The following is an 11,648-nucleotide window of genomic DNA, read 5'->3' on the forward strand; positions in this document are numbered from 1 at the left end:
ACACACACACACAAATTTAAAAAAAATTATGTAATTAAATAAATTCAATTACTTTCTAATTATACGTCGAAATTAATTGCATAAAGCTGTAAAATATTATAGATACTTTTTAATAAATTTTGAATCCGTTTAGAATACCGAAAATAATAAACAATTAATTATAAGAAGGGAAGAGAAGGAAAGAAGGAAGACGAAGGAAGTTTCAGCATAAACATAAAGCCCAAAGCTCCCATGTGGAATGTGAAATTTTACAAGGGAACACACTTTCGTAAATAACGTTCAATTCCTTTACAGTCGTGATGGAAGGTAAAGCTTGGCTGACACTCTAGGGATTATTCGAATGGACGACTCTCTAACAAATCGAAATAGCTTTACCTTTCGATTGTGGTTTGAAGTACTAAAAATAGAAGTTTGGCGAAGGGACTGCATCATTTACCTACGCACTAGTCACTCTTCTCCGCACTAGATGGCAGCACGTATAGGGGTTACTTTCAACTTGCGATATAACCAGAGTGGATGTACTGTACAGTACAGTACAATACAGTACATATTACCTAACCATATACTACGTGCTGTTAACTTTGTTGTCTGGTGGAAGGAAAGGACCCCTCGCGAGTTAGAAACGCAAGGGATCGTTGACCCTCTGATTATGCTAATATAAACAAGTCAAAATCTGGCCTTGACTGAGAGAGAAAAATTATACATATAACGATTAACTGACTTTTGGATTACCCCTAAGTCGATTTACTGTTAAATGTAAATTCATAATCGAAATTTATGAATATTTTTATCTTTTAAAATTATGTTTTTTTAAATATTATTATTATTATTATATAAACAATGAAAGTTAGCTGTATTTGCTTTGTGATGAAGCAGCAAGAACATCTGTCGCTGTTCTACTGTGTTAGAATGTGTAGAAACCCTACGCAGGCCCCTAGGTCAGGTTTCTGTTCAACTGTTGATGCAGACAGAACGTTTCAATGCATTTAAAAATATATATATAAACATAAATAAATGTTTAAATAAAAACTGCATGACGTGTTTTTAATTGAAAACGACACTAGATATAAACACATGGTTGCTCAAAAGTCAGTTAACTTAATGGATAAATTTACTTTTGTGTCTTATATATAAAGGTAACGCTTATTATTAGATTGCATAAGCTGCACTCCTGCTTCATTTTAGCTTCAATTACTTTAATGTTTTATGTATTAAATAATATTTTAGGTATATGTAGCACATTATACCATATATTTTACATAAACAGTCGAACCTGTTAACAACGGCCACTTACGAAAAACAAAATTGATAAGCGGTCATTGTTTGGAAGTTACTTTGTGTACGTGATAAAGACTGCCGCAAAACGATCACCTCTAAACAAGAGGTGATCGTTCTTGAGAGGTGGCCGTTATTGGAAGTTCGATTGTATTATATCATTATTTCAAGATCTTGCATGTATAAAACTATTATTATATAAAAGTAACCTAAAAATCAATCAACTGAGTTTTAATATTACGGTTAATTTTGGACCTCTATGGGTTTATATTCAGCTTTGCATAATACTTTGCATAGATTTTAATGAAGGATTCCACATAAAATTCCAGGAAAAAGTTTTTTAATGATACACTTTTAAGTATAAAATTGTAAAGTTTAATCGTAAGTAAAATCGTAGATTTTAAAACAGTATTATTTAATTATAGAAAAAAATTTACTTCGAAATTCTTCCGCCAGGGCGAGATTTGGCGCCGTGTCTTCTTAACGTACATATTACATACATACTAAAATTGCCAGAAACAAGATGGAAGAGAATTTTCTTAATATTCAAATATTGACTTTTGTATAGACACATTATTAACACAAATGAAAAAAAAAAAAAAAAAATAGAAATTGATTAAAACAGATGTTATAACAATCATATAAAACTTAAGGCTAAGAATTAAAATTAAGAAGGTTTTTAATGATAATTATTGATTGTTTAAATGTAAGTATATAAATGAATAAAAATTTGATATATTTAAAAGTTATTTGTTAAATGTGACTTCATAAAATAGTATTCGTATATCCTCAGTATCCTATTTATCCTTTAAAACTATTCTTCAAATTATTCTGCAATCTGTCCTGTAATTAACCTACATTTTCCCAGCAAATGATTCTACAAAGTATCCTGCATTTAACCTAACAATATCCCTGCATTTGCCCTACATTTATCCTGTACACCTATTCTGTAAATCATTCAGCAAATTATCCTGTAAGCTATCCTCCAAATTACCTTACACTCGTCATACATTTATCTTTTAAATAATCCTGCATTTATCGTACATTTATCTTTCATATCATCCTGCAAATCAAACTTCAAACCATTTTGAATTTGTCCTAAGTTTATCTTGTAACTCACGCTGCAAATCAGCCAAAATGTTATTTTGTAGATCACCCAAAAATTATCCTGTAAATCACCCAAAAAGTTATCCTGAATATCATCTTGTAAATCACCCAACAAATCATCTTGTAAATCATCCAACAAATCATCCCGTAAATCACTCAAAAAGTTATTCTGTAAATCACCCAAAAAGTTATCCTAAATATCATCTTGTAAATCATCCAACAAATCATCTCCGTAAATCATTCAACAAATCATCCTGTAAATCATCCTACAGTCGATATTTTCATGCCGGTAAAATTAACATCAAAATCGTTATTTATTTATAACATTTATAGAAAATTTTTATAAATAATAAAATAATAAAATTATGAATGTTTTAGGAATTTTTAATGACAAAAAAGTCAACAACAAAATAAAATTTATGAATATTTTTTCTCTAATTATAATAATTATTTATAATTAAATTTTTAATAAGAAAAAAATATTTTTAAGTGTAAACAAAATTCAATTATTATAAAATGTCATTCTAATTATTAAAACTTGTATTTTAATAACAATAGACTTCGTGAAAACAAAAATAAAATAAATAACAAATAATAAACAATGAAAATATAACAATAAATATTGTGTTTCAATTGTCTACTGTTGCTGAAATAGAGAAGTAATTCAATAACAGGAAAAGAGTAGAGGTACACAATTAAATTTTAAATAATATAATTGTATTAACTAAACGTACTTATAAGTAAAAATTATTTATAAAAATATGCAAATGAGATAATTACTTTAGAAAGCTGAAAGCTTAATTTTTGGAAATCGGAACTGTTTGGCATCCTAGAACGAGCTTAATTTTCGGCATTTTAAACTGTTTATAAACTAGCAGAAATGAACAGATTACCTGTTTATTTCTGAAAATAAACAACTGTAAATGAAAATGTATAGTTAAAACGGTTTATTTAATATATATATAAGTTAAATAGCAATTAAGTATAAATAATTAATAATTGTTATAGTAATAAGATAATTATAATCAAGTGCTTCTCTCTATATTATTAATACAATTAAGTAAACTGCTTTAGTAATTTTAGTCAATGTCAACATTATCTAATGTGAATTTATAGAGGAAGTGTACAACATTATCTGCGCATAACCCCCGATGGCACATACCTGCAGAAAATTGCTGGAATAATTGGATTGATTGAATAAATATACGGAAACTGGTCCATATTTACATGTTAGGCACGTGAATAAACCTGGAACACTCCAGGTGAGGCGCGAACCCGTGACCAACTACCAGTATCGAGTACAAAACTCTGAACAACTGCTACTGATGGGAACCAAAAAATGCCCATTGCTGGTTATTTCAGAAAGAAGCCTTCCTGAAAAAATGGCTGCCGTTTAGAGGTGGTTGTTAGGGATCGAGAGTAGTTGGTGGTGGAATGATTTCGAATGCATTAATAGAAGAATATTACAAAAAAACCTCACTTATTATAAGTAATCTTTATGTTCAAAAAGACAAGAAAAATTCCAGCAACGACTTGCATACTTTCCCGGTGACTCTAACATTTGGTGGCGCCATCTGTTGTTATATTTTTAACTATTACAAAATGGTAAAAATGCTTAATTTTAAAGGTAGGGAGGGTTTTTTTAAAAAATTGTAAATGCTAGTAGCAAGTAAAATCGTCATTAAGTCCGACCCTACTACCCTACACGACTCCTTTATCTCCTCACCTCGTGGACCTTTTATCACCAAAAAATTACATTTTAAGTGGATTTTTCATATGTTAAACCACATAAAGGAATTTTTATGTATTTAATTATTTGTTATGAATAATTTAAAGAAAACGTCGCGATAAATACGTATTAATATTTATAAACCAATTACTTTGCATAATCAATGAGTTCAGTTTAGGTGCAAATTATACGAAATATAATTATTTCGTATGCTAAATAAAATAATATAATAACTTAAAAGATTTAAGGTGATTAAATTAATAAAATATATACTCATCTCTATGGAAATATACAAAGGTAGGGAGACGAGGAGGGGGAGAGGCACATTATCTTTGTACTTTACATATTTCGTTAATAACTTTACATAAAATATCTAAAGGCACAATTCTCTTGACGGTATATTCAATTTAAAAATCAATATTTTAGTTAACAAAAGGTTTTGCTTTTATGTCATTTGCATGAATTTTTACTCGGATTTTTTTCCACGTCCTTTTTTTCTGTATTTATTTTTTCCCTTGCATTTTCCTGCATTTCATTTTCTTCTGCATTTCTTTTTAACCGCAATTTTTTCCTGCAATGTTTTCCTTGTTTTCCCCTGCATTTTATTCTTTTTGCACTTCTTTTCCCTGTATTTTTTCTGCATTTTTTCCTGCATTTTATTTTTACCTCAATTTAATTTTCTATTATTTTTTCTTGCAGTTTATTTTACTCCAATTTTTTTCCCCGCATTTATTTTTGTTTCCGGTTAGTTTTACCTGCAACTTTCTCTTACTTTTTCCTCTGCATTTAATTTTTTCCCTCACTTTGCTTTTGCGGATTTTCCCTGAGTTTCTGTTTTTTTTGTATTTCATTTCCCTGCATTGTATTTTTCCTGCACCTTCCTCCCACTTTCTCCTTTGCCTTTAATTTTTTCCCTCACTTCTTTTTTTGCGGATTTTTCCCTGAGTTTCTGTTTTTTTTTTCTATTGCATTTCCCTGCATTGCATTTTTCCTGCACCTTCTTCCACTTTCTCCTCTGCCTTGAATTTTTTTCCTCGCTTTTTTTTGCAAATTTTTGCCTAAGTTCCTGTTTTTCTCCATTTCATTTTTTCTGTGTTTTTTCCTGCAATTTCTCCCTCGTTTTTCTCGCAGTTTTTTCTCTGTATTTTTTTACGCATTTTTTCCTGCATTTCATATTTCCACAATTATTATTTCCTGCAGCTTTTTCTCGCGTTTTTCCTTCATTCGTTTTTTTCCGCCTTTTTCCTCGCACTTATCCCTGAATTTTTCCCTGCATTTCATTCGTCCTGTATTTTTTCCCCTTACTCCCGCAGTTGTGCTGCTTGACGCTGTATGTACTTAACCTGTGGCCTATTCACGTGACATACGTAACAGTTTAATGGAAATAGTATACGAAATTAGTCCTTTTCTTTATTTTATAGTAATAAAATTTTAATTTAACATAGAAATTTTATTACATGCTGGATCAAATAACGTTGAAATCGCACTTGTACTACATCGTTTCAATTATGTTTTTAGGTAAATTCTATAATTTAAATATAATGTAATTTATAGATTTTATATTTTAATCACTTAACCGTGACTTTTATTCACTTTTACTGACTGGCAGCATTAAATCAGAGTTTGTTAATGCGAACAATTTATGCATAATCAACGTTTTTCTTAGACAATACGAATTAACTTATAATGATAGCAAATCGATTTAATACCCCACTTTTAAATTGACGCTATACTGAGTATGGCGCTAAACTGAAGTACCTCAAACAACAATTTTGTTTAATATTTATTGAGGAATATCTGTTTAAAGATCGTTGGATTCATTTGAGCTTTTAGAAAATAGCGCTATTTAGGAAGGCGCTAAATCGGGGTTTTATTTTGTGATGCCCCCTTATTTAGCGCCCTCCTAAATAGGGCCCTCGATTTAGTTTAGAAAAAGTAAATTTTGAGATATTTATATAATATTTAAAAATAGTTACAGAATATAATGAACTTTTCTGGTAATTTTCTGCAGTAAAACTGTACATTTTGTATCTTTTCTGGGAAAAACTGTATTTTTAGAAGGGGAAAAACGATTTTTCCTGTATATTTTCTAGATAAACTATAGTTTTCTGGTATTTTTTATGAGGGAAGAAAAATGTTTATTCTTCTCTACGTATATAACCTGTTGATTTTTCGATTAATACCAATAAATCTAGCTGTCAAAACGGAGAAACTGTTGAAAATGTCGAAATTTTAATCTTCTGCGTGATTTTTCGCTAAGAAAATTACAACTTTGAACTGTTTCAAGCCTTATAAACTATAGAAAAAATATTCTTACACTATGTAGACGTATCGCGTATCGTGTTACAGTATATCAATTCATGAAAAATGCAGGGAAAAATTATTATACAGAATTTTTTTCATTTATTAAATATAAAAATAACAGTTTTTCTAATCTATTAAATGTCAAAAAAATCATTTTTTCCCCCGCTTACAGACAGACAATCAGGAAACTTTCAGAGATGGAAACATCAATGCAATTCTATAGAAAAGAGGATAGAAAAAGGTAAGAGGTTTAAGATTTAAAAGTTTTTTTTTACTTTTAACATTAAATATATTAAAGATTAAGTTTTATATTTGATAAGTTTATTTTAAATATTGTAAAATTTAATACTTTATAAGTCTGTGAATACGCTTTAAGTGAAAAAAGAACAAAAAATAATTGAAAAAGCATATATCAACAGCTTAACAGATCAGTAAAACTTCAAAGTTTTAAGCTAGTTTATTGAAAAATATTAAAGGATTTTTAGAATTTTGCATTTTTTCAACAAAATAAAGATGTTCGCTACTAATAAATGCTAAAATTTTACTTATTTTATGCAATAAATAAGTAATATTTAAGGTATATTTAAGGCTTACACTATTGTTATAAAGACAGACATTCAATGTATCTTCATACGTACTAATCCTAATGCAGATCTATAAAGTGCAAAATGTTAATCATAAAACGCAAAGTGCGAAATGTTAATCAGGAGATGCAAAATGTAGATCAGAAAACGCAAAATTTAGATCTGAAAATGCAAAATGTTGATCATAAAACGCAAAATGTAGATCTCAAAGTGCGAAATGTTGATCATAAAATGCAAAATGTAGATCTGAAAATGCAAGATGTAGATCTGAAAATGTAAAATGTTGATCATAAAATGCAAAATGTAGATCTGAAAATGTAAAATGTTGATCATAAAACGCAAAATATAGATCTGAAAATGCAAAATGTTGATCATAAAATGCAAAATGTAGATCTGAAAATGCGAAATGTTGATCATAAAATGCAAAATGTAGATCTGAAAATGCAAAATGTTGATCATAAAATGCAAAATGTTGATCATAAAACGCAAAATATAGATCTGAAAATGCAAAATGTTGATCATAAAACGCAAAATGTAGATCTCAAAGTGCAAAATGTTGATCATAAAATGCAAAATGTAGATCTGAAAATGCAAAATATAGATCTGAAAATGCAAAATGTTGATCATAAAACGCAAAATGTAGATCTGAAAATGCAAAATGTTGATCATAAAACGCAAAATGTAGATCTCAAAGTGCGAAATGTTGATCATAAAATGCAAAATGTAGATCTGAAAATGCAAAATATAGATCTGAAAATGCAAAATGTTGATCATAAAACGCAAAATGTAGATCTGAAAATGCAAAATGTTGATCATAAAACGCAAAATGTAGGTCTTAAAACGTAAAATATTGATTTAAAAATGCAAAATACTGATCTAGAAAACGCAAGATTCTGATTTTTTAAAAAATTAATTGATGTTTAAAATTTAAAAAATAAATGCATTTTAGGATTTTATTGGTGGAAAACAATTAATAGGAAAAGAATTAGGTATGTAACATTCTTAATTGCGTTCACACAATGCAACGATAAGGTGTAAACCGATCTAACACTTCACTCACATCCGCGTGAAACTGGGATGAAGACGTGATTGATGATGTCGTAGAGGAGCAGTTTATAACGTCAGTTTTCAGTCTTTTATCCTTTAGGGATTCGGAGGAGGAGAGGTGGAGGAGGAGGAAAAAGAGGTGGAGGAAAGAATCGATTGACTGAAATCTTTCTCTCTCTCTCTCTCTGTTTGGTAGCAAATGAATGTTTTGCTAACTCACTAGTGACGTAAATGCACGACAGATGCCAATGGCAACTTATGTAATCACTCTATTTCTTTATATTCGTGTGACGAGAATTAAGTGCACAAAATGTTAACTCCGGGTGTTTTATCTTACGTGCGGGAGTGTTTACCCTACACGTGATTTTCTAATTAATAATTATTACATTATGCTTCACCTAACCTCATTACTTATATCTTAACTCATAAGATGTCACTCCAGTATTGTTTTGATTATGGCGAGTTATGAGAAACAGTTACTTCACCTTGTTACATTTGAGCATTATTGTTAAAGGGGAGTTAATTTAACATAAAGTAGTTAGGGTCAACCTATTTAACAAAAAGGTAATTCAGTTGAATTCTATTTATATAACATTACAGTCCTGTTTAATACAGAGAGTAGTTACTATTGGGTTACAGGCAGAGTTTAAAGTGCAATTACTCACTCGAGATGTGCAGCTTTTTTTAAGGACTAGTCACAAGCTACAGGTTTTTTTTTTTGCCATAATTGCAGATAGGTAAAGCAACAATTAATGGCAAAATCCACCATATCTAAAGCTCAGGCTGCCCATTTCTAGAGAACAATTGATACTATAAACTAGACTACACAGAAACTACGACATGACTAATTACTAGGAGTTTTATAATTACGAATTTGGGACTAGAGTAACTACATAAATCCCTTACGTTGCGCTAAAGTTACTGATTTTATCAATGGCATCATGCAAATCTGTGAAAATAATATGTAGAATTGATGAGACATTTAATATGTGTGTTTAAATACACGTAAGGTAACGTATAAAAACACAAAAATCTGACATTTTTATAAAGAAACACTACACTTGAAAGCAATGGTTTTAAATTTTCAAAAATACTCCATTCACCTTTACAAAAAAAAAAAAAAAACACGTTATGTATCTGTTGAAAAATTCATGATTTACTAAAAAGTCTAGGACCTTACAAGAGAATTTACTTGTAAAATATAGGAAGCAAAAAATCCAGAAATCCATAAAAGTTCTGTATTTTTTAAATCAGTAAATTGTATTTTTTTAAAAATAGACTTGTTTTTTTTAGTTTTATGTCAGCATTCTGTGTCTTCAGTTCAGCATGTTGTGTTTTTGTTTGTTTGTGCACGTCAACGCGAATCTCGTATCATTTGCCGAGGGGTATGCTTCCCGGAGAGACTTCTACGGGAAACTGGTGCTTATTTAGTAGATAAAACCACTGAACACTGGTGCCAGCTCATTGGTGGGGTAAGAACCCGCGATCGACCACCAGTGTTCAGTGGTTTTATCCACTGGTGGGCAGTTGTGCATTTTGGCTTAGCTTTGTGTATTTTTGGCTTAGAATTTTCGTTGTAGCACAGTATTTTGTGTTTCTTTTTAATAAATTTATATAAAAGTCAAACCTCTCTACAACACCTACTCGAAAACTTCAATCAATTTCGATACAAGCTACACATATTAAGGTAGGTAAACATCTTAACACTTTGAAAATTATAACAAATAAACACTTCAAAAAAAAAGACCAAAAAACATTTTAAACAGGAAATTATATAAAGAAAAATTGAATTATCCGCCATTTTCCATTTTATATTAAAAGACAGAAGGACTAATTCAACAGAAATGATGTTACTTATTTTGATTTATGTTCACATTTCTCAGTTGTCAAGATCTGCATAGTTTCGCCATTATTCAAAAGATCATCCACCTGAGAATTCAAACTGCCAACTTGATGATTGATGAAACTCCAACAATGGAAGTTTGCGAACGTCAAATAGTTCAAAAGCCACATAAAGGTCTATTGGTATCCCATATATACGACATTTAATCTCAACAATAATTGTTATAAATTGTCGTCTTTCATTCCGGTAGTTGTCAACTGTTATAAATGTTGAAAATATAAATATTAAAAAGACGAGGGGGGTTTAAGAGATGAATCTAGTTTAAATCCTGTTTAAGTCGCTTTTATACGCTTAAAATGTCGTTATATAGAGGATACAAAGCCTGCTTATACTCGGGTTACAAAGTAGCTGTTATTTACTTGGACACAATGACGTTATAAAGAGGTTACAAGGTGAATTATTTTGCTTTCTATAGCTGCTACTGAATACAATGGCGTTATAAAGAGGTTGGTTATTTTGTTTATTCCGTTAGAAGTGACAAAATTACGGAGAGATTGCAAAAATTCGTTATATAGAAGCAATAAATTAAGTTGCTTACAGGTTACAAAATAGCTGTTATTAACTTGGATACAATTGCGTTATAAAGAGGATTGATTATTTTGTTTACTATAGTTGCTGCTGAATGCAATGGCGTTATATAGAGGTTGTACAGAATAGATTATTTCGCTTAGTATAGCTGTTATTAACTTCTATTCAATGGCGCTTTAAAGAGGTTACAAGGTTGGTTATTTTGCATATAGTTGCTTATGTATTTAGGTATTCTTGAAACCGTGTTTTCTTATATGTTGAGCATCAAACACAAGACCGTGTTATTTATTAAACACTTGGCACTTTTCCACTTCTATTAGTTGAAGAAATACAAGACTGAGATTAATCTCAGTCTTGTATTTCTTCAACTAATAGAAGTGGAAAAGTGCCAAGTGTTTAATAAATAACACGGTCTTGTGTTTGATGCTCAATATAGTTGCTTAGTCAAAAGAAGTGACAAAATTAAAGACAGGTGGCGAAATCGTTATAAAGAGGTTACAAAGTTAGTTATTACGTTATTAAGCAAGTGAACATAAGAGATAACATTTATTGTGCTTACGTATAGTTTGACGTTAGAAGTGCCACGTAAGTCTCCCTTAATATTAACCATTTTACAGTCTAAATTTTGACGCTTTGGCACGCTCGATTTGGCATAAATGTAGCGAAACAAAACACTGTTAACCACCCTTTTGGATCACCCCAAGTATTAGAGTTACCTTTCGTTAAACCGAATCAATAATCCGACCATTATGGATGCATCCACCGCCACTTATTCCTGTTCTTATTCGACTTTATTTACAAAGGTAAGGGGACTTTAGACCCCTCATTGGTTACGCCATTGATATTGTAGAACGAACACGCTTTGTTTTGCAGCGTAACATCTATTTATGTCATGATCGGATTACCGGCAGATGTGCAGCATTACCACTGACCTGTTTCTTTCACTTATCACAGGTATCGATTTTATAAAAATAAAAAGCAAGAAAAAACAGTAACGTCGTATGTTGTTATATTTTTGGGAGGTTGTCCTACTTTTAACAGGGTTACATTTTGTGATAAAAGAAAAAAACAAGGAAAAAAAAGCTGCAAGAAGCTAGCATTACGTTGATAAGAATCGATAGAGTATCATAAAAATTGAAGTAGTGAAGAATGGGGAATAATATACTTTGCG

The 11,648-nt window shown here is 30.3% G+C and overlaps 1 protein-coding gene across 1 annotated transcript; it reads left to right on the forward strand.

The window, feature by feature from the left end:
• Positions 1-7,356: 7,356 nt before the first annotated feature.
• LOC136972215 (golgin subfamily A member 6-like protein 25) lies at positions 7,357-7,845 on the forward strand. Its single transcript, XM_067266771.1, has one exon. The coding sequence runs from the start codon at positions 7,357-7,359 to the stop codon at positions 7,843-7,845; it is 489 nt and encodes a 162-aa protein (XP_067122872.1).
• The last annotated feature ends 3,803 nt before the right edge of the window (positions 7,846-11,648 follow it).

Source organism: Centruroides vittatus, unplaced genomic scaffold, assembly GCF_030686945.1.
Source record: "Centruroides vittatus isolate TY-2023 unplaced genomic scaffold, ASM3068694v2 contig_2837, whole genome shotgun sequence".
NCBI classification, from domain to species: Eukaryota; Metazoa; Arthropoda; class Arachnida; order Scorpiones; family Buthidae; genus Centruroides; species Centruroides vittatus.

Bases quoted from the DNA above. Each gene is read 5' to 3' on its own strand.
- LOC136972215 (XM_067266771.1), top strand. From the start codon at position 7,357: ATGCAAAATGTTGATCATAAAATGCAAAATGTAGATCTGAAAATGCGA.